Genomic DNA, 25,000 nt, shown 5'->3' on the forward strand with positions numbered 1-25,000 from the left:
TGCCTCCACCCCTTCCGGTCAGAGGACTATAAAGTAAAGTTGCTCCCAGAAGGGGGTGTCTCATATGGTTGTAGATTTAGCACAGTACGGAGCTGTACCCCAGACCTGACTACTCAAAGGAGTCACAGATGGCTAGTGAATCTTGTGTGCACCATCTATTGCTGTTTATGGTAGTATTATTAAAGTTGGAGACATGGTGGGCACCCCAAATTTATTTTGGATCTTATGTCATGCCTCTCTCAGCCACAATAGACTGCCCTTTTGTAAGTACTTGGCCATTGTAAGGCAGCCGTTTGCATGAAAAATGCTTTGTAAATATGACCAAAAGCACAGATTATACTTTAATTATTAAAATGTTATGACTTTTATTAAAGCCTTCCATCCATTATATAAGCTGCTTAACCTAGGTTAGGTCTATAATTGCCAAAGCCTATCCTGGCAGTAGCATGCACATGCAGAGCAAATCTTGATTTTAAAACCTGCCTCACTTGGCTGTTATGGAACGCATGACAAAGTTGTTCTGTCAAAGTCAGTGTGCACATTTTGCTCTTTTTGTACTCAACAGAGGTGTGAGATTTTATGTTACACACTTATCCAGCACACATTTAACAATGATCACTATCAACTGACAAGATAAAAACTAATAGCTTCCAAGGCAATAGTCTCAAAGTAATATAGCAAGCTGAATTATCATTTAGAAACATTGCTAAATAAATTAAAAAATATCATGAACTCCTTAACACTAGAATTACCTTGATTGATTGATTGATTCTGAATGCGACTGCGAGAATGAAAAGTGAATTAAAAAAAAAAAAAAAAAAGCTAACCTTTACCAGTATCATAAGTTACACCGGCTGTTACAGACTATGTTGTTATTCTAAAATTGTAAGAATAAGAGCAGTTCACTTCTCGAAGTGAAGCCGTGCGGGATCGAACTCGCCACCCTCTGATTCCCAGTCAGGAGCTGATGCCATTATGCCACCGCGGCGGTTGTAGTAAGAGTGTCAATGTGGCATGCTAACGCGGCTTTTTTTTTTTTTGTGCAGTTATATTTTTGAATAAAAGCGCACGTGTTCTCTTATTTGTACCTTTTGTGAAAGTGTTTCTTTGATATATGGACTTCAGGCTTCATACGTTATATAGCTTATGCCTACATTTTGTCATTTACTATTAGAATATGAAAAACGTTTCTGTTTTAAAAATGTGTTTGCACAGACTACTATAGAAACGGAACACACATGAAATGCGTGTATTCCAAATAACGCTATATTATTTCCACTCTAACACTCCACTTCAATCCCAGATACTGTAATCAAATCAAGGCAAGGCATGAGCTAGGAGAAGTTCGTTCTAAGTCGGTGGGGGGATGGAATAGCTGGCTGCTAGTAGCTTGTGTTTATCAGCACATTTAGATGACAAAAGACTCTGGCGGAGAGGTGCAAACGGATTTAAGACGCGATTTAAGGTGGGACGGATTTACGAGTTTTTTCGTAGGCTCTGGTAATTCTAGTGTTAAAGATACAGTATGTCAAAATCATTTAACTGCAAAATATCTGTCATATAGCTGCAGTTCAGTTTCAGATAGCTTAATAAAATTTGATTAAAAAATAAATGATTTATATATTACATTATTTATATTATGGTTATTATTTAAGATATCTCTAAATGATAATTTATCTTACAAGATTTTAATTCAATTTGCTGTTAAAAGATGTTTTACCATCTTTAGCTATTTAACAAATCTTTGAGTGAGTTAGGTATATCTTGAAATAATTAAAGACAATCTTAAGTGAATAACCAAAATCTGTAAATGATTTAGAGAACTCTTTCACTTCCCCCCATCTTGATATTATTTAAAAAGATCTATAAATGATTTAAAGATGCTTTTCTAATATATTATATGAAGCAACTATTATTTCAAAATGCTGTGTATGACACTATGTGATCTTTGTATTGTGTCAGACTGCTATATGCAGTGCCTATAAAAAGTATTCACCCCCTTCGTAGTTTTGACATTTTCTTATACATCACTGAATGAAGTTGGATTTAATTTGGCATGTTAGACACTGTTCTACAAAAAAAGATACTTTAAAGTCAATGTGAAAAAAGATCTCTGCAAAGAGGTTTAAACCGAACTACTTTTTTAGGCACTGTTAAGATGTGTGCTTGTGAACTTGGTAGCATGTAGTTTGAGGTAACCATATAAAGAAGAAGAAGAACCCCTTTGCATCCTCTGTGTTTGGCTGCATCACTGAACATTGATACATTAATAGTACCATTCTCTTTTTTAAATGGTAAGGTACCCAAACCAATCCTAAAAATACTTCCATAATTTAAATTTCAATGAAAGTGAAGTGCCAAAATATTTATCAATTATTTATAAAAACTGCTCTTTAGATAACTGTATAAAAAGTATATAAACTATATATATATACATATACAAATTTACATACCTACATATATATTATATATATATATATACATATAAATATAGACATACATATATACATACACACATACATTCACATATATATATATATACTGTATATATACATATCTACTTTTTGGCTCCTGTATTTAGGATATAGCGGGTTGGATAATGGATGGATGGACATTTGTATGCATAGCCCCATTTGCCCGTTTTCGTTTTTTTTTCTTTCTTCAGTAATATTTCAGCAAACCCGGAGCTTGTCAGTTCAAATCCTGGTACTGACACCACTGTGTGACCCTGAGGAAGTCACTTCACCTGCCTGTGCTGCAAAAAACAAAAGTAATGTAACAAATTGTACCTCAGATGCTGCAAGTTGCTGGAATAAAGGCATAAGTAAAATAGATAAATATGTATTATACACATAGGAACTATTAATTTATTTTCAGTTAAGTCATCTGCAGCAAACCTTTATAAATGAGGGTTTCTCATTTTTAGATAGTGCAAACTGTTTCTTCTTCATTGATGTTTTCTCTTGGAGAGCTTTTTTTCATTTCATTGAAAATTAAAGCAGCAGCTGCCAAAATATGTAGCTTTCTTATTAATTTTTCAACACTGTGTAAAATAAATTTATAAAGTAACATAAAAGGTTTAAATACTACTGGTTATCCTTTTACACTAAAATATTACTAAAGAGTTACAAAAAAAGTAAAATGCATATGTTGTTTTTCTTTAAGGAGATTAAATATTACTGAAGAAAGAAAAAAAAAGTAAAACAGCCAAATGGGGCTATGCATACGAACTTAAAAGGTTTAAATAAAACAGAAATATATATTTTATTTTTACTTGCTTAACTTGTGGAGGGTGTATCCTGTAGCAAAACCCTAACTTTTTTCGTGAAAGCCCGTTTCAGTCAATAAGTCTTAAAAAAAGGTGTAAAGATATTGACAATAAGCGACGCAAACCCAGCAAGACATGGAATCGTTTAAATCAAGTATCATTACATCTTCTTTTCTTAATGAGAAGTAAGGCAGTACTTATAAGCTTACATATATATATATATATATATATATATATAGACATACATACATACATACACACACATATATATATATAAATATATATATCTATATATCTATATACGAAGCCGTGTAAGCACACTCTTGAGAATGCAACGTATAGTTGTACAGGAGAAAAGCAATCTTGCCTCAAATGAATGGCAACCTTTTGTAGGTCTATGAACTTAATTTAAACTTTAGGTTTACACGGTGCTTTCTTTCCGAAGTACCTGCACTCATGAATATGTCTGTATGTGTCAGTCGGTCAAATCCACGCGCTTCGCACCGGCGAAGTACCACTTTTACATTTTTATTAAGAAGAAAAGAAAACCTTTTTAAATTGAGGGAAAATATACCAATAACATTTTGTTAAGGATCTGTTATTTTGTGAAGCTGCCTTCACTCGAGTGATCACTTCGAGATGACTTGCTGGCTAACCATAAGCGTTACCTGGTAGGTAACCACCCATACAATCAGATTGTGAATCAGACTACGAATGCCGTGAATGTAATTACCCCGATCTACATGTTGTCAAATAAATGAACCACACGCCGTGGCGCAATTTTAGGGGCTTCGCCGGTAGCGCTGACGTTCGAGGTTCGATTCCCGTAAGGGAGTGAAGTGAGTGGCTGGTTACCTACCAGGTAACGCTTATGGTTGGCCAGCAAGTGAGGCAACATCAGCCACGGTGCCTTCAGTTATGAGAAGCAGATCATAGAATGGTTGAAAATAGTTTACTGTCAAATAATGCAAAGAGTACGCGACACGACTTTCCCCCTTATTCTTGGTTCATCAGGCGTACACACTCACTGCACTCGCTTACGGTAATCGAACCTCGGACGTCAGCGCTAGAGGGGCTTCGCAGCGGTGAAGTATTGCTTTTAAATTTTAATTAAGAAGAAAGAAAACCTTTTTAAATTAAGTCTTAAAAAGAGGTGTAAAGATATTGACAATAAGCTACGCAAACCCACCAAGAAATGCAATCGTTTAAATCAAGGCGCGAGTCGAAAAACACCATCCCATAATATTAGTTAAACGATTAACACATTTCTATATGTATTGTAAGCATACAATACAACTGATAATATGTTGCGCTTATTTATCTGGTGTACCGACATTTTTGCGCGTTTAACGTCTGAAATCTAACGTGGTTTGTGCCCTTCAGAATGAAAACAGTTTGCATTTACCTTTTTAATAAAAGGCGAGCTTTTAAGCCTGAGAAATCACCCCATAAATGCACACGTTTAATTGCACATGTGTTAATATGTATGCTTACACAGTATTAAAAGACACTCAAAAATTAACGTCATTTACCTTCGTTCCCGCGTTTGACTCGTGCTGTAAATCTCTTCCTTGTTTTTAGTTCACGTGATTACGTAGGAGGCGTGATGACGCGATACGTGACTCCGCCTCCTCCATTAGAGTATATGGACAAAATAAATGTACCATTTTGATGTTTAAGTGTGACAGCATGTGTAAATGCCACAGGTTTATGGTCTGCCCACTCCACCCAATAATGACATTTTTTAATTCACTTCTTGTGTACTTAAAGATATGAAGTGATGAACTGATTTCTTTACATCAGTTTCACTTTATTTTAAAGACACACTTTAAATGATTTATTAGTATCCCAAATTAATTTCAAGATATCTTTAAATATCTGTTTAATTATTCAAATACAAGTGGTTAAATTATAAAATTAGTATTTGTATCCCTAATAAACTACTTTGTTGACTATTTCTACATGTGTGAATTAAAATGATGAAAGAAATGACATCCTGTCAGCTTTCAGCTAGCTTTAGTTTATGTTAAATATGAAAAGCTTGTGCCGTTTTTTTCCAAATAGCTACAAAACTGCCTGTGCTTATCAGTTCAGTGCCACTTGCTTTTACTTCTAGCAGCGTGGCCTCTGCCTGCCTGCTCAGACAGTAGCATGAAGTGATGACAAGCCAAGGATAGTGTATGAGAGCAGAGTATTAGAAAACTAAGCGCAATTATCTTAGTGTTTAAACGTTAGCCTTGAGGGATGCTTGTGCAACAAATTAAGTACAGTATTCATTTAAGCGTCCCAGTATCTTAAGTGTGGGTTCTCCTGCTTCCAATTTAAATGTGGGAATCAATTGATGAATAAATCTCAGGCACCTGCACATGGTAAGGAATAATGTTTGCAAGTTTCAGTCAGATAATGGACTGAAGATCAGGTAATGTGCATTAGGTAATGTTGGGCTCAGACAACAGGTAATGGTAGGAAGAACCAGGAGGAGGAGAATATTTTGCATAGATGATAAGAAATGTAATATAAGCCAAACCACTTCCTAGGTTAATTCTCTTTGTTACATAGCTGTGTAATAAACATTACGGTATATGATTCAGTGATTTAGAATTCCTCCTTCCTGTTTATGCTCAATGGTCATTTCTACCACAACTTTCATTCTTTTGAAAGAAAGAGAGAGAGAGAAAGAGAGAAAGAAAGAGAGAGATAAATACTTTATTAATCCCCAAGGGGAAATTCACATACACCAGCAGCAGCATACTGATAAAAACAATATTAATTAAAGAGTGATAAAAACACAGTGCAAGTTAAAAAGTGCAAGGTGCAGAGGCAGGTATAACCGTCAATAACATTTTATAATGTTACCGTTTACCCATGTGGAACTGAAGAGTCGCATAGTGTGGGGGAGGAACGATCTCCTCAATCTGTCAGTGGAGCAGGACAGTGACAGAAGTCTATCGCTGAAGCTGCTCTTCTGTCTGGAGATGATACTGTTCAGTGGATGCAGTGGATTCTCCATGATTGACAGGAGCATGCTCAGCGCTCGTCGCTCTGCCAAGGATGCCAAACTGTCCAGCTCCATGCCTACTATAGAGCCTGCCTTCCTCACCAGATTGTCCAGGCGTGAGGCGTCCCTCTTCTTTATGCTGCCTCCCCAGCACACCACCACGCTGAAGAGGGCACTCGCCACAACCGTTTGATAGAACATCTGCGTCATCTTATTGAAGATGTTGAAAGACACCAGCCTCCTAAGGAAGTATAGTCGGCTCTGTCCTCTCTTGCACAGAGCATCAGTATGGCAGTCCAGTCCAGTTTATCATCCAGCTGCACTCCAGGTATTTATAGGTTTGTACCCTCTGCACATTGTCACCTCTGATAATCATGGGGTCCGTGAGGGGCCTGGCCTCCTAAAATCCTCCACCAGCTCTTTGGTTTTGCTGGTGTTCAGTTGTTGGTGGTTTTTAGTCGCACCATTTAACAAAGTCCTTGATTAGGTTCCTATACTCCTCCTCCTGCCCACTTCCTGATGCAGCCCACGATAGCAGTGTCGTCAGCAAACTTTTGCACGTGGCAGGACTCCGAGTTGTATTGGAAGTCCCGATGTATATAGGCTGAACAGGACCGGAGAAAGTAAAGTCCCCTGCGGTGCTCCTGTGCTGCTGACCACAATGTCAGACCTGCAGTTCCCGAGACGCACATACTAAGGTCTGTCTGTAAGATAGTTCATGATCCATGCCACCAGGTATGAATCTACTACCATCTCTGTCAGCTTGGTCCCTAAGGAGCAGAGGTTTGGATGGTGTTGAAGGCGCTAGAGAAGTCCAGAAACATAATTCTTACTGCACCACTGCCTCCGTCCAAGTGGGAGAGGGATTGGTGTAGCATGTAGATGATGGCATCCACCGCTCCCACCTTCTCCTGGTATGCGAACTGCAGAGGGTCGAGGGCGTGGCGGACCTGTGGCCTCAAATGGTGAAGCAGCAGCTGCTCCATAGTATTCATCACATGTGACAGGCCTGAAGTCATTAAGCTCACTAGGACGTGATACCTTTGGGACTGGGGTGATGCAAGATGTTTTACAAAGCCTCAGGACTCTCCCCTGTTCCAGACTCAGGTTGAAGATGCGCTGTAGAGGACTCCCCAGCTCCAAGGCACAGGCCTTCAACAGTCATGGTGATACTCCATCTGGACCCACTCCTTTGCTGGCACGAAGTCTCCTCAGCTCTCTGCTTACTTGGGCTGCTGTAATTGTGGGTGGGGGAAAACTCTCTCCTATGCTGGTATCAGCAGAAGGATGGGTGGAGGATGCAGTACTCTGAGGTGAGAGTGAGTTAGGGTGGTTAAACCTGCTAAAAACGTTGTTCATCAGGTTTGCTTTCTTCCTGTTTCTCTCGATAGAGGCACCCCACTTCGAGCTGCAGCCAGTGATGATCTTCATCCCCATCCCACACTTCCTTCATGCTACTGTTCTGCAACTTTTGCTCCAGTTTTCTCCTGTACTGCTCCTTCGCCACCCTGAGCTGGACTCGGAGGTCCTTCTACACGCGCTTGCGTTCATTGCTGATCACTGCCTTTAAAAGCCCTTTTCTCTGGTTCAAAAGGCCCTTGATGTCACTTGTAATCCATGGCTTGTTGTTAGCATAGCAGCATACTGTTCTTACTGGAACTACAATGTCCATACAGAAGTTGATGTAGTCAGTAGTGCAGTCAACAACCTCCTCAATGTTCTCACTATGTGACCCCTGCAGGATATTCCAGTCCGTACTTCCAAAGCAGTCTCTCAGAGCCTGCTCTGCCTCAGGGGACCACTTCCTGAATGAGCGTGTGGTTGTACGTAGCTCCCTCACTCTTGGTTTGTAGTGAGGCTGAAGCAGAACCAGGTTATGATCTGCTTTCCCAAGTGCAGGCCGCGGGGTGGCGCTGTATGCGTCCTTAACGTTTGTAGTAGGTCAATAATCCTATTGCCCCGGGTGTTACAATCCACATATTGGGAGAAGACAGGTAATGTTTTGTCCAGCATCACATGGTTAAAATCTCCAGAGATTAGCACAAGTGCCTCAGGGTGCTGTGTTTGTAGTTTAGCAACAGCTGAGTGGATGATGTCACCCACTATCTCCACATCCGCGCAAGGAGGGATGCAAACAACAACAACAATGGTGTGTCCAAACTCTCTGGGCAAGTAATAGGGACACAGACTTACGGCCAACAGTTCAATGTCCCTGCAGCAAGTGGAGATTTTGACGTTTACATGTCTAGGGTTGCACCACCTTGTGTTCACATAGAGAGCGAGTCCTCCTCCTTTCCGCTTCCCGCAGGTATTTGCGTCTCTGTCCGCTCTAACACTGCTAAACCCACGTTAGCATCTGGGATGCCAGTTGTTAGCCACGTTTCACAAAAACACAAGTCCTGACATTTTTCATCAGCGCAACCAGTTCATCAATCTTATTTGGTAGTGAGTTCACATTTCCCATGATCACAGAAGGCACCAAAGGCTTGTATCGCCACTTCCTCGCTAGCCGCTTAGCCTTTAGCTTAGCACCTGCTCTGCTACTACGATACAGCCTTCTTACCTCATCAGGTAAATGGGGAAGCACACCGGCACGGGCCTTTGTTCTCAGCGTTAAAAGTTGACTACCTGAATAGACGAGTCTCGGCGTGTAAAAATCCATGTCCAAGTAGTAAAAAGTGTCCAGGAAACGAAAACAAGTCCACATAAAAGAAAGTGGTAGGAGTGATCAGAGAGATAGAGAAAATGGTAGAAAGATAAAGAAGATGAAGTCCTATAAAGATATCCTACATGGAGCTGCTGGAAAAGGCTGCCACTCACGGCGACAAGAGACAAGTAACAAGAGAGTGTGGAGCTAACCCAGACCGTCACAACAGCAAAAAATGATTTGTTTTGCAGGTTATGAGCTAAAAGACAATGGAATATGCAACATGAGTCCCCCCCTTTCCATGGACAGTTTTCACATTGCATACTGTTGTGCAACACTGGTCGCTATTGCCATCTGTTATGTGATGCATGTGTATTTCTTTCACTCCATTATGAAAATATGAGATTAAATATTTTTCTTGGCCACCACTACAAAGTGCATGAGGTACTACACCTAAAAAAATATACAAGAGGCTAATGTAGTGCTTCAAGGGACAGTAAGCTAGATACATAAACCCTAGGTAATAAAACAACCAGGAACTCCTGGAGATAAGGAAATAGACCAACACAATTTAGCTTTAAAAGAGCAGAGAATGATATGTGTTATCTTCTAGTACCATCATAACTGAGACATGAGTATAGCAGTAAAGATAGCGTACAGCAACACAAGATAAGAGCCACCTGTAAAGATTAACATCTAGCAGCACAACGTTGTATAATGTGGATTGTTTCTTCTTGATTCTCTTTTGCTTTGGCATACACAATTATAAAGTACAAGCCATGCATAATTATTGCTGGGTGAACACTTCCTGAACGACACAGTTGTCCAAACGGGGTGGGTTTGAGGATACGACTGTGAGTGAATGAAAAGATGGAACTCTGGAGAGAGCAAAATACAATTGTCCATGACTGAAAACTGCTTTTGGCAGATACAGGCATATTGTTTTGAAAGTTTGTCCCTGTGCCTTATTAATTGTCATTGCAAATGCCAATCTAACAGGAAATTGTCTGCGTGTAAAAGTAAAAGGCAAATTTGAATCTGATGGGGTCAAGGATATCCGGGGAATAAGGACAGTTTGTGAGGTAGGAGCTGCGATAGTTTTACACTCCAGTACAGTGGAACCTCGGTTCACGATCATAATTCGCTCCAAAACTCTGGTCATAACCCGATTTATACCATAGAATGCACAGCGTAATAGTAAACTAAAAAACATTGAATAACACTGAGAAAACCTTGAACAACAGAGGAAAACTTAACACTGCAAGAGTTTGCGCTATAGCGCTACAAAACCGCTCGCTAAAAACACTTTTTTAATGAGTTTTAAGCACAGGGAAAAAATGAAACATTTGAAAAATCCGTAATTTAATAAACCATCACGAAAAGTAACATTGCAACAATGCATGCTACGAACCGATCGCTATAAACAGAAGTGAAAACAAAATCAAGCCCGGCGCATTCTTTAACTGCCTTCTCTGCCTTATGCATCCATCCCCCTCTCTCTCTCTCGTGTGTGTGTGTGTGTGTGCGTGTGTCTCTCTCTCGCACGTGCCTACACAGGTGAAAGCGACTCAGGTGAGGAGTTGGGGGTGGGCACATGAGCAGGAAGTGCGCATGCCTCGGGGAGGAGGGTTAGAGTTGGCGGGCAGGGCTCTGTCTTGCGTGCGTGCGTATCCCATGATCGGGCGACTTGGTGGATTGCTTGCCATAGACTTGCGTGCGTCTTGCTTGCCATGGTCTGGTCTCTGTCTTACGTGCCATGGTCGGCTGCTTAGTGAACTGTGAGTTGGCAGGCGTGGCTCTGTCTTGCGTGCGTCTTGCTTGCCATGGTCTAGTCTCTGTCTTATGTGCCATGGTCGGCTGCTTAGTGAATTGTTGGTGGGCGGGGCTCTGTGAGTTGGCGGGCGTGGCTCTGTCTTGCTTGCCATGTCTTGCATGCGTCTTGCTTGCCATGGACTTAGTGAATTATATATATAGATTGATATTCTGAACATTACAATATAAAAGCAAATTAATTGCCTAATTCTCTATCTTGTATGTCGCTCTAACACAGGGGGCCGAGTACATAAGTTAGCTCAGTGGATGTGGGGAACACACCAATAAAATGATACAGTAGCACAACAGAGAGTAAAGTTCAGACTGTATAAGAATTGATACAGTTATCACAATTTAAAGAATTAGACTTTATACTGTGGGTCCACATTAAAAAAAATCTACACACTATAGAAAGGATGTTTATGTTTAAAGAAGAAAACCCTCAAAACCCTTTCCACTGTAAAACATTTGGTGCAGTGAGCAGCGCTTCTTTTCTGATATTGGGAACCAGAGTTATAATGATTAAGGAGTGCATAAAATTTAGTAAGTGTAAAATGTCATAAAAAGAAAAAAAGAAAGGCCTAGTAGTTTCTCAGCTCAGTTTCTCATTCAGCTAGAGGCAGGAAGTGGTAATCAGTAGTACAAAAATTGCAGAAAGCAGAAGCTGAGACTGTTGTGGTATTTAGAACTGAGGAAGGCACCAGAAAAAAAATACTAGAAAATGTAGAAGAAGTATTGCATAAATTGAGCTCAAAATTAGAAAAAGAAAAAAAAGGTTGCTTAAGTGAACTGGCTGTTAACATTAGAAATATAAAATAAATGCAAGGTAATTGGGATGCTCTTACAGTACATTATTCAAGTTGGATATAAAAAAAGAAAATTGGGAATTTAAAAAGAGAAAACTGTGAATTTAAAGGAGAAATGTTATCACTTAAATTATGTAGAAATTAGCATCTTAGTGAAGAACTGCTAAAATTGATATACATAATACAATGCTGAACACAGAGGCGTTGTTTTGACAGTTAGTTGAAGTGGTAGCTTGCCTTCCCAGGGAAAAGAGTAAAAACTAATAAAACAACATATTATGATGTATAAAATCTACATCTTATTCTGTATTATATTTTGCTCAATCCCAACAAGATGAATTCAGATGTAGGAGGCATTATAATAAAAAAGGCATATCCTCTTCCCTTATACCTGACTTTTATAACAGTTGTTCATAGCTTAGTGCTAATTTGTTTACAGCCTGGGAAAGGAAGCCTGGATTGATACCTCAGGGAATTGATTACTTTATGGATTGACATCTGGGACATCAATTGGGTCTTATGACCTGGGAAATGAAGGCTGACGCAATATCAAAGAACTTTATTACCTGGGGAGCAAAATTCATCCATCATATTGACAGCCAGCCAATCAGGTGCTTGGAACATTCATGTGCTGTGAAACCATGGCATGAAACTTTATAATAAATATGCCTCATTTTGAAAGAAACGTCAGCAGAAGAAGAAGAGAAACAGTGACGACGGAAGAGCGACGTCAGAGAACAAAACAAAGGCACGTGTGACCAGTTTTCATCCGATCGTCAGTCAACAGAATTCTCATGAACATTGATTGCTAAATCAAAAGCTGCCCTGGGACTTTCATCCTTGACATCACTGATTCCTTTCAGTAAGCTTTTTTTAAGACTATTTTATCCAGACTTTACTATCGATCTTATTTTCTTTTACTTATTATTGTTCTTTAATAAATAGTAACTTGTTTTCATCTTTCTATGCTTTGTCTTAATGTCTAGTGTTATTGAAGTAATAAGGTAGATTTCTAAGAGCACCTGGCGTAGCTGGAGATTTTGCCATTAGCTCTGTGCTGCAGGGTTTTAAGGCTGAGAGTGAGGCGCCACTCAATAGTTAGGGACAGTATGAGAAGAAGATATTCTTGGCTGATAAATGGCCTGTAGTCAAGGATACTGAGTCTTTGTATGTTTTAATATTTTCTTGGAGACCAAAAGTAACATTTAGGTCTGAGGTCTATTTAAAACATCACATGTTGTCCGTGCCGATAATAAATAAGTCTCTTGATGTGCTGAGAGAGTGACAAGTTGTGTTATACTTAAAGCATTTGTGTGGTTTTTAAGTGCTAAAAGTTAGCCAACTGTGTGTGAGTCATTTGTAGGGCACTGTTGTGATTAGGGTCTGAGTGTATGTGAATCTATGTATGTGTGTATTATTATTTAGGGTGCGGGAGTAGACCAATCCAATAACGAACTTGACAAAGAAAAGGGTAAATAGACAATAACACACAACATGAGAATGAGAAAACTAAAATATTTTCTCAGCAGTGCTTTTTATTTGATATTCTAAAGATGGGGATAGGTAAAGAACAAATTGAGCCCTTATTTAACATATAAATGCAAGGGTCAAATATGGGAAAGAAAATGTGTGTTTTCAAAAAAATTGAAGTTTTTAGTAAGCATTTGAAAGTAAATCTTGAAGTGTAGAACTGTCACCGATTCTCACCATAAACCATTCCAGGTTGCACATTTTGTAATGTGGAAACTGTTAATTAGCAACCACGTACCTGCAATGTTTGAATTACAAAGGCCCTCAGAAGCAGTTTCTTCTATGCCATGAGCAGTAAGAGAACTCATATGTTCCGGCACTCAGGGAATGCCTGTAAGCACTGCAAGTGGAGCATTTCCTGTGACGTCAGCTGAGCTCTTTCACTCTCTTGTGCAGCACCCACTCGATGTGCAGCACTAACATGTCGTTTTTTTTTTCACTGCACAAGGCTTTGCATCCCAAGCACAAAGCTTGGCTGAATTAGATTCAAATTTACTGTATAAAGAATTAACACGTTTAACCGACAATCATCATTAGAGTGTATTTTTAAAAAGCCATTAGAAAAAGGGATAGTTGTTTAAAAAAAAAAAAGACATTATTTAAATTTTCTCTTCAGTTTTCTCTTACCTGAGAACCAGCTGCCGCATTGCTGATTAAATTATTATTCGGATTTGAAATCCAAAAAGTAGAGACTGCTCTGTAACAAACATAAATTTGTAAAGAAACATTTAAAACTACAGCAGACCAAATAATATAAAGCAAATGTAAAACATACAAGCAGGTTTTGGACATGATGAAAACTGAAATTTAATCTCACTCAGAATTTAATTCAAGCATCGACAGCACATAACAAAAAATGTTACTGTGGACAGTTTGTCCTAGCATACAGTAAGTCAGGTTATATGAAATCTGTTATTAACACTAGAATTACCAGAGCCTACGAAAAAACTCGTATATCCGGCCCACCTTAAATCGCTTCTTAAAACCTTTCTCACCTCTCCGCCAGCGTCTTTTGTCATCTAAATGTACTGATAAAGACAAGCTGCCAGCAGCCGGCTATTCCATCCCCCCAACGACTTAGAATTTCCCATTGGGATTAATAAAGTATCTATCTATCTATCTATCTATCTATCTATCTATCTATCTAAACAAGCTTTTCCCAGCTAATCCCTTGATTGATTATCTGGGAGTGAAGTGGAGTTTTAGAGTAGAAATAATAAGATTGTTATTTGGAACACAAGCATTTCATATGTGTTGCATTTCTACAGTAATCTGTGTAAACACATTGTTAAAACAGAAACGGTTTACAATATTCTAGTAGCAAATGACAAAATGTAGGCATAAACTATATAATGTATGAAGCCTGAAGTCCAAATATCAAAGAAACACTTTCACAAAAGGTACAAAAAAAAGCCACCGCCAAAAAAAACCCGCCTTAGTGTGAGACATTGACATGACTTAACTATCACTGCTTCGTGGCGTAACAGTATCAGTCGCTGACTGGGAATCAGAAGGTCATGAGTTCGATCCTGCACAACTCCCATTTGAGAAGTGTTCTTATTTTCACTATTTTAGAATAAAATGATACATTTGATTTCAGTCTGTAACAGCCGGTGTAATTTATGATATTTGTAAAGGTTAGCTTTATTTTTTTAAAATTCACTTTTCATTGTCTCAGTCGCGTTCAGGATCCATCCCTACCGCCCCCCACTCTGACACTGCTGTTTTTACATAAAGACGCGCTATAGTTCTGCAGTGTATCACGATACATACGACGCGTGTTTTTTTTCCCCCAGTATTGCCAGTCCCCACGTGTTGCTGTATGCTGTTTCTTTTGTACTCCAGGCCATGCAGAGGAAAGCATAGTAAAGAGCAGTAACTTCAGCGCTATATGCAATCATCAGACACTCCCCATCTGACACTGCTAAAGCTCTGCAGTGTACTTGTGACTGCATTGTCGTACCAATGCTTGCGAACTGAAGTGTCTGCATGCACTTTTCGTGGCATTATACGTGTATTTTTTGAGCATGCCCCTGTAGCTCAAACACAGGAACATATGTTGATGTAAAAGTATAACAAAACAAGTGCACTTTATTCAAGACTATAACCGAAGAAAAAAGAAAGCAAGTTACAGTAGGTGGAATGCTAAGAACTGCTGATTTCCATTCTGTGCTATATAACTGTTAACATTTGAATCTGATGATTGCATATAGCGCTGTCTGATTTAGTGTGCGCAAGAACATGCAGGTGGCCAGTTGCTGAGTGCTACAACGCACATTTTAAAAAAAGAAATAGACAAATATATGTGACGTTTTGAAGAAATCATTTTATGACGCGAATAGTACCAATCAGAAAACATCGAAGTAATGCAATATTATTTGAAAACGAACAGCGTCAGGTTGGGTGTGAAGTTATACTGGCGCTGTTTGAGTCAGATCAGAAGCTGAATAAGCTGAAAAAGCTCCTGTTCTGACTCTAAGTAAAAAAGCATGAATTAATCAACAGAAATAACCGCGATTGACATTTTAAAGTTAACGATTTACAGTGCATACCAATTTATAAATTCAATGTCCATTTGAGGAAAAAAAACACTTTCTTCAAAGCTGGGAATCGAACTCGCGTCTCTGTGGCACAGTAAGGCAGTGGTGCTCCAAGTCAGCAAACAGTCCTTATAACTTATTTTTTCAAGATCCATAAAACACAGACAGACAGAGCACTGCATAATACAGAGACAGACAGGCAGAGATATACAAATAAACAGGGAAGAAAAAAAAAAATCAACATGTGTGTTGTTTCTGCAGCACTGAATGAGCTCACCCGGTCTAACATCACCCCTCCCCTGATCTGACTCTCTAAGTAACAGCGCAAGTACAGACACAAATCAAGTGCATGTGTGTACTGTATAATATTAACAAAAAGAGCAGCTTACTACTGAAAACGGCAAATATAGGAGTGAGTGGGGATCGAACCAGGACTCTTGATTACACTTGGTTTGCGTCTGTACTTGCGCTGTTACTTAGAGAGCCAGATCGGGGGAGGGGTGATGTTAGAGTGGGTGAGCTTATTCAGTGCTTTTTTCTTTCTTTCTGTATATCTCTGCCTGTCTGTCTCTGTATTACGCAGTGCTCTGTCTGTCTGTGTGTTATGGATCTTGAAAAAAATAAGTTATAAGGACAGTTGTTCATGTTAATTGCAGTCTCAATTGTTAAAAAAATATTTTAAAAGGAACATCCCACATGAAAATATAACGATCTCATTACCTGACAGTCCATACCAATTTACAAATTTTATGTCCGTTTGAGGTTAAAAAGAAAAAAAAGAAGTAACACTTTATCCCCAGCGGGGAATTGAACTCATGTTTGTGAGGCAGAGAAAAGCTACTTGCTCTGAGAGGCAAATCTTGGCGCGCTACGCCACGGAAGCTGTTATATGGTGTGTGAAGCTTTTGTGGAAGTGTTTATTTGATCTTAGGAACACGGGCTTTACACATTCTATAGTTTATGCCTACATTTTGCAACATTTATTACTAAAATATGAAAAAGTTTCTGTTTTAGCAATGTGTTTACACAGATTACTGTAGAAACGGAACACGCATGAAATGCATGTATTCCAAATAGCGATCTATTATTTCTATTCTAAAACTCCAGCAGTTCAGTCACTCCCAGGTAATTAAACAAGGCATGAGCTGGGAAAACTTAGTGAACGTTCTGCGACGGTGGGGGATGGAATAGCCGGCTGCTCGCTGCTCCTCTTAATCGGCACATTTAGAAGACAAAAGAGAGGTGAGAACAGTTTTAAGGTGGGCCGGATCTACGAGTTTTTTCGTAGACTCTGGTAATTCTAGTGTTAAGAAGTTTTTTTGGGACTAATATCAATTTTACTGTAGCTTGAAGGAAGCCTATTTCACAAGATGGCTGGATAGAATAATCACCTTCTTGAAAACACAGTACACAAAGTAACAAAAAGTTACATATTTATAATTGAATTTGCACATCATCTTAAAATACCTTTGAATAAAATGTAAAAAAAAAAAAAGGTGTATAGTATTTCTCCAATTAGCTCTAATGCAAAAAAAATTACAAAATGCTTAACTTTTTACACCATTAGAAAATAGTGCTTTAGAGAAGAAAATCCCAATTTAAATATAGGTATTTAAGGAATTAGAGATATTCAGTATAGCTACATGAGAAGAATACACAACTAATTGACAATTAAGCAGCATCATAGCAGAGGACATTATAAACCATCAATAAAACCAGCAATATGTTCCAAAAATGAATTTTTGGCTCATATGTTTTCAATTCAAATTACACAGCTTATATAGCATAATGCAGCAACCCAACCTGAGAAACTCAATTCTATAACTTATTTGTATGATTTGTGACACAGAATTGGATAGTATAAAAGATTTAGCTACATAGAAATCAAAAGAAATTATAACAATTTGTCAAAAGCATCAACGTGTAGTAAAATGCAAGACCAGATTTTCAATGTATAGTTTCAAAACCACTATTATCAGCATTAGCAGCCAGTTTTCACGGTACATTAACTAAAATGGTCTTTACAACATAAAATTCTACAAATATGAATGTAGAGAAAAGCCAAGCAAAATGACACCTTTTATTGGCTAACTAAAAAGATTACAATATGCAAGCTTTCGAGGCAACTCAGGCCCCTTCTTCAGGCAAGATGTAATCTTGCATCTTGCCTGAAGAAGGGGCCTGAGTTGCCTCGAAAGCTTGCATGTTGTAATCTTTTTAGTTAGCCAATAAAAGGTGTCATTTTGCTTGGCTTTTCTCTACATTCATAATGGCTAACACGGTACAACACCCTAGTACTACAAATATGAAGAAATTTACTTTATTAAAGAAAATGGAAGAGGTCTGTTTTTATTTTTTCTTTATATATCTGTAGCATTTAATACCGGTATGGTGTTGGAGTGGTCAGCACATAATCTCACAGCCCCAGAATTATGAGTCTAGCTTAAATCTGGCTGCTTCTCCTATGGAGTTTGCATGTTGTCTCCTTGCCTGTATGTTTTTCCGCTGGATGGTCTGATATTCTTGTAAAATTTGAAAGACATGTGTGCTATGTTAATATATGTTGAGGTGTAGGTAAATGAGTGACTGATGATGGATAGCTCCCAATGTTAATTTCAGTAATTCATCCATTTCCTGAATCCCTTTAACCCAATTTCAGTATTACGGGGAGCTGGAGCCTATCCAAGCAGTAGAGGGGGCAGATGAAGATGTTTTCATTTTTGGAGAACTACCTCTAGTAAGCCACTTTTTAACAGACTGAAGGTTTGAGGAAAATACTGTCCACGAAAAAGTTTTGCATTTGCCTGATTTACCGTTTTTTTGAAGAATTTAGACAGACAGACAGATGCAAGAATTGAAACATGTCAACCATACCTAAGATAACTAAAGTACTCTTTACTTAACGTTGTACCGAAATGCAAGTCTAATTTCTTAGGATTTAATGACAGTAAATATAAGGAGAGTAATGCTAGCTTAATTCAAGTATGGATGCTTAAAGGAGGTGTAGGATCATAAGGTGGTTAAAGGAGGTATATCAGCTCCCAAAAATTATGCTGACATGCAAAATTATTTTTATAAATGAATAAAGCCTGAACAAGGCAGCTGTTACTGTAGAAAAGAAAAAAAAAACATTTTCCACCAGATTTTACTCACTTGCAATCTGTTGCTGGCACTGGAATATACTTTCCATGAACTTTGTTTCTAATGGAAGTACACATAAAGTCATTTCTATCTGTGGGTAAAAGCGTGCCAGGTTTGGTGACAAGCCCAAGGTTGTGGTACAGAGTGTTTCTTTGTTCAATCCCATCCTCTAGGAAAAAACAATGTCCCAAGGCATCATAACCAATGGTGTCTTTAATCTGTGGAAGAACAATGAAGTCATTAAATCTTTTAGTGAAAAGGGGAATTATAATCAAGTTTGAACTAATTTGTGAAGTGGCAGGAAGAAAAGGCAAAAGCTGGCATTGTACAAGAAAATCTAATGAAATCTGATTAATACTATAAAAAAAATCAGCTCAGCTGAATAGTTCACAGAAGGAAAATAGCTTAGCCTGTTAAAGACCTGTAGTCCCTATGCAACCCAAAGTCAGTCTATGTCTGAAATATATAAAACATTTTTAAGTTTAAGATTATGTCACCAGGTTCTTCTGAAATAACTCTGACAATGCTGAATTTAAAATACATACAGGCAAATACTGACCAAACTGTACTTAATATCAAGATTGTGATCACCCTGTTTCCTTCTCTGAAATTATACTGTATGTAATGAAGTACCGAAAAAGGTTCTGCCTGTCCTTTTTTTTGCATTTATATGTTAATACTAACTCACATATTAACATACTACATTCTTAATTGTTAGAAAAAGCCAATAACCAAAGTAATTATTTTGCTTTCTGGCATTTCAGTAGTGTCCCAAATGAATTATAGTTATGTTAAGATATCCAAAATCAAAGATTCACCCCACCCATAACCATAATCTGTTGTTAATGAAGCATTCTGTTTGTTTTCAATATCCTCGTTTAGAGAATAAAATTATCTAGCTTAAAACAAATATCAATAAAGGGAACTAACAAACTAACAGAGAAAACAGACAGTAATGACAGGATTAAATCATTGCTAGTCAGGAAAGTAAAATCAGTCTAAAAATTAACATACACCTTCAAATAAATATATAGTTTGATTCAGCAACAGCTTTAATGATACAAACCAATGGTACAAACAGAATGAAGTGTAAGAGTAATTTATTAATTAATAATGTTATGTTAAATTGATAGAAGCATTTTCTTCGTTATGTTAAAATGTTTGCCTAAATATATTAGAGCATAGATGATGGGAGGTTCTATTATAAACCCCACAAACTAAACTATAAATGCAATATTCTAATTTTTATTTTTAAAAAATTATCATGCCATACGCATATAAAATAAAACACAATAATAAAAAGTGGCGCAGTGGTAGCGCTGCTGCCTCGCAGTAAGGAGACCCGGGTTCACGTCCCGGGTCTTCCCTGTGTGGCGTTTGCATGTTCTCCCCGTGTCTGCGTGGGTTTCCTCCGGGTGCTCTGGTTTTCTCCCACAGTCCAAAGACATGCAAGTTAGGTGGATTGGTGATTCTAAATTGGCCCTAGTGTGTGCTTGCTGTGTGGGTGTGTGTGTGTGTGTGTGTGTGTCCTGCGGTGGGTTGACTCCCTGCCCGGGATTGGTTCCTGCCTTGCGCCCTGTATTGGCTGGGATTGGCTCCAGCAGACCCCCGTGACCCTGTGTTCGGATTCAGCGGGTTGGAAAATGGATGGATGGATATCTTTGGGCATCCATGCTCACTCATTATGTCCGTTTAAACCTTAAATTTAAACAGTATTTTAAACGATGTAAACTTATACTGATCTTCAACCGGAAACATTATTATACATGCCCCTATTTTCTATGGCAATTAGTATATGATTAGTTCCACAAACAATTGTACTACAATTGTAATAACATATGATCAGACGGTTGCCATAATGCAGCTTTGATAAAGCAGGGGAGAAAGCTAAATCTTAAATTCATTGCTTCAATAATATCCAGTAGTCTTCACTTAAAATGTGACAAAATCTCTGACTTTAGAAAATGTACTTACCAAAAGGCCATTAGTGGCATGAATAGTAACACAGCGAGAGAAGGAATGGTGGATAGCAAGGCCTTCAAGGTATGTGGGTATACTGTAACCTCCCTTCTCATCCACATCACCGCAGAGGTGGAAGTGGATAGGATAACTCCCCATGACTTGCTGACCCATGTTCTTTAACTCAACATAGGATAAGTGAACAGATGTGAAATTCTTAGTAATCTACAAAAGACACAATTATGTGTTAATGTCCTTCTTCACATACTATACTTCATATCAATACAAAAATCAATAACTTATTTTAGTAATAACTTAGCTATCACTGGTATAATTGTGCTGAGGGCAAGTAAAGACAAGCTTGATTGCATAGCCAAGTCTGTTCTCTGCTTTATGCAAATCTCCTGAATCTGACTCATATTTAAGCTCCTGGCAGTTAATCACTACAGAGAATTTTGGCAACATGAGATTATACGTTTAATGCGATGTTCTGCATGTCTTGCTTTTTAGTTTGGCAAAGACTAATATACAGTACCAGTATCAAGGGATATGGTATCTGTGTTCAGCCATTATCCTTGGAACAACTGCAGCATGGAACATTGGCAGTGAGTAAACAGTTTAAGAAACTAAAGCCAATCATAATTTTGACATGGAAAAATCCAACAAGGCAAATATAAAATAGCAACTACAGACATACCCAGAAACTGCAAGACAAAAAATAAAGTGTTAATTCAGGGTTTTGATTTTCTTTAAGAACATACTTTAGAGAGTTCAGCTGCATCAAACAATGTTTTAGATGTTCTGTGAATCTGATAGATTTTTCCAAAAATTTATACACTTTATTCAGCCCTTTAAAAATTTACTTAGTGTGATTCTGCCCGTTTAAGAGCAGAATGCCTTATTCTAATAGGGTAAGGTTCATTATAAACAAACTCTTAAAAATATTGGTAGGAAAAAGGAGTATTAAAATAGACAAGTATTTTTCTTCAAAAGCAATACAATACAAGTACAATTACATATATAAAATTGATAATATAAAGCTAAAATACGTGTGAGCAATTTTTTAATTTAAAACGTTTACTTTGGTAACATTTGCCAACCTTAACGTGTCCACCAAAAGTATCATAATTGAAGAACTGGCATAAGTTATCACCATAGCAGGAATCTTCAGTCTCCCCGTAGATTATAATGTTTCTGGTGAGGACACCAACCTCAGCTCTCATATCGATTCCATCAATTACCTCACCTACATGGGTGTATTGTGGTTGCCCTATTAAAGAGAGTATAATATCATGGCATTCCAATAAATAATGTACATTGTAACTCAGATTGGACCTGTAAAACTGACAGAGAAGACTGAAGCAACAACAGAAAGATTTTAAGGCACAGTTCAGAATAATTAATACTCATATTTTAAGATGTACTGTGACTTGCTTTAACTGCATAATAATATAATGCTCCTAGGAGACTATGCTTGTGAGCAGGCAATGCTGACTGCAGTATGAGATGTCATATAGTTGCCATCTATCCAGTGGTTCACTTTTGAATCCAATCTGCCCAACTCAAGGTAATAAGGGAAATCGAAAATTCCTCTTTAAGCAGAGGAGTAAACTGAAATTAGCAACAAAACCAGGTTGAAGGAATTTATGAGGGCCTTTATACAGCTAAGGCAAACACTACTGATTTTAAGTCTGTTAATGGGATCTACAGTAGGTGTGGTTGTCTGTCGTCCTTATTAAGGAAAGCAAAAAGACACAAATTCCTAAACTGAAAATAGATGTGATTTGTACTTCAATGTATTTGTTAGCTTCTTGGTACCTCTGACAGTTTTTACATTTCCAATGCTTTAATAACAGCCACACTGTCAGCATTTTGGCACACACACTGTATAATCAGTTAAGCCAATCAAAATACAATGTTCAGTGCCTTAAGGACTAAAGAAACATGTAATAATAATTAAGATTGCACAATTCTTCACATTAAAGAAGAAAAAATGGTTTTCAGTATGAATACCAACTGTAAAAACAATGTTACTAAAATTGGCTAAAGTCAAAATTAAAAGGTAGTAGAAAAGCAATATTAAAGCTACTGAGGAAAACAGGTTGGTAGAACAAGAAATATTAGAATACACCAAGATATCAGTATTACTCATACTATTAATAACTATAGTAATCGAAATATTGAGAAAGTATAGAAACTTGCATATTAATAAACAGTACTAGAGGAATTAAAAAGTAAGTTTGACATATCTGAAGGTAAATGTTTTCTCACAAATTGTGGCATACATTCATTTGACCCTTGCAATGTTAACTGATATGTTGTACATACATACAAATACACACACACATATATATATACATACAATATATATATATATATATACATATACATAAATACATACATACATACATACATACATACATACATATTGTAATAGATAGCCCGGCCACAGACAGACATGACACCACAATGTCCACAACACACACGTTTATTACACTACTATTTACAATGACTATTTACAGTTTGCTCAGTCCTTGGTCCTTCGGGCCGCCTCCACTCCTATCTCGCAAGCTCCGTCCTCCTCCACCAGATTCCGGCTCCCCGAATGGAGCGAGGCAGCCCCTTTAATAATGCCCCGGATGTGCTCCAGGTGCCTGATGATGAACTTCTGGCAGCACTACCCAGGGTGGTGGAAGTGCTGCCATTGCACCCGGAAGCACTCTGGGTGTACACCACCCCTGGTGCGGCAGCGCATCCTGGTGTGGCGGAAGCGCTGTCCTCCAAGATTCAAGGACTGTCCAGGCGCCCAGGGAAGAATAGTGCTGCTCTCCTGGTCTGTCCTTCCTCCAGGTGTCCCGACAGGGCAGGGTTCCTGGCCGTCTATCACAATACAATGGGACCCTTGGTTTACGAACATCTGAACATGTACAAATCGGGTTACGACCAAGAAGTTCGCCAAACTTTTGCATCTGTTCACGACCATGCACTCGGTTGACGAACAAGCCAGTTTCCCTTCCAGTTATGTACGTGCCGATGATTCCCGCACATGTTGCATTGTTCTCAGTCAGACGTGCGTGCTTGCACGTGCGTGCGTGCTTTTACTGTGAAATCTTTGTGCTCTATTTCGTTTCCCTTCTGGTTCGTACGCGCTGATAAGTACCTCACGTGTTCAGTCTCTCCCTGTGCATTGTTCTCGGTCAGACATCTGTGCTTTCGCTGTGAACTCTTTGTGCTCTACAGTATTTCGTGTGCTTTTGCATTCATTTTGCAGTTAACCATGGCTTCTAAGCAAGTGAAGAGTGGTGAGAAGAAAGGTTCTAAGAAAATTGAAATCAAATTAAAGAAAGATATTATTGAAAAGTATGAGCGTGGTGTTCGTGTTACTGATCTTTTCGCCTAGTACAAGAAGTCAAAATCTACGATTTCAACTATTCTAAAGCAGAAAGAGGCCATAAAAGCAGCTGATGTTGCAAAAGGAGTTACAGTGTTAACCAGGCAGAGGCCTCAAATGCTGGAAGAGGTGGAAAAACTGTTGCTAGTGTGGGTGAACGAGAAGCAACTTGCAGGGGACAGCGTAAGTGAGGCGATGTTATATGTGAAAGCCAGGAAGATTCATGGCGATTTGCTGCAAAACTATCCTTCTATGAGTGGCGAAAGTGAGGAATTTAAAGCCAGCAGAGGATGGTTTGAAAAGTTTCGCAAAAGAGAAGTGGTATTCATAGTGTGGTAAGGCATGGAGAGGCTGCTAGTTCTAACGTTGAAGCTGCAAAAGAATTCATGAAAAATTTCACAAAATTAGTGGAGGATGAAGGCTACATCCCACAACAAGTATTCAACTGTGACGAGACCGGGTTGTTCTGGAAGAGGATGCCAAAGAGGACCTACATTACCCAGGAAGAGAAGGCTATGCCCGGCCATAAACCAATGAAGGACAGGTTAACCGTTTTGCTGTGTGCTAACGCTAGTGGCGACATAAAAATCAAGCTACTCGTTTACCAATTTGAGAAACCTCCTGCTTTCAAGCAGCACAATGTAAACAAAGCCAGACTGCCCGTGATGTGGAGGGCAAACATGAAGGGTTGGATCACAAGGACCTTACTTTTGGAATGACTGCACGAGGCTTTCGCTCCCGCCGTGAAGCAATATCTCAAAGAGAATAATCTGCCTAAAAAATGCCTTCTTCTGATGGACAATGCGCCGGCACACCCTCCAAATTTGGTTGACGATATGGTGGAGGAATACGACTTTATTAAGGTCGTGTTCCCCCACCCCCCCAACACGACTCCTATTCTGTAGCCC

General features: G+C 38.5%; 1 protein-coding gene across 1 annotated transcript in view; it reads right to left on the reverse strand.

Annotated features, from left to right (window-relative positions):
• Positions 1-25,000, reverse strand: part of cemip2 (cell migration inducing hyaluronidase 2) — a 151,007-nt gene that overhangs the window by 56,040 nt on the left and 69,967 nt on the right. The window contains exons 7-10 of the mRNA XM_051928370.1: positions 21,802-21,971; positions 20,717-20,926; positions 18,755-18,960; positions 13,689-13,758 (exon numbers count right to left, since the gene is read on the reverse strand). Coding sequence (XP_051784330.1) covers positions 13,689-13,758; positions 18,755-18,960; positions 20,717-20,926; positions 21,802-21,971 — 656 coding nt within the window. The remainder of the gene's footprint in view (positions 1-13,688; positions 13,759-18,754; positions 18,961-20,716; positions 20,927-21,801; positions 21,972-25,000) is intronic.

The sequence above is a fragment of the Erpetoichthys calabaricus genome, chromosome 5 (genome assembly GCF_900747795.2).
Source record: "Erpetoichthys calabaricus chromosome 5, fErpCal1.3, whole genome shotgun sequence".
NCBI classification, from domain to species: domain Eukaryota; kingdom Metazoa; phylum Chordata; class Cladistia; order Polypteriformes; family Polypteridae; genus Erpetoichthys; species Erpetoichthys calabaricus.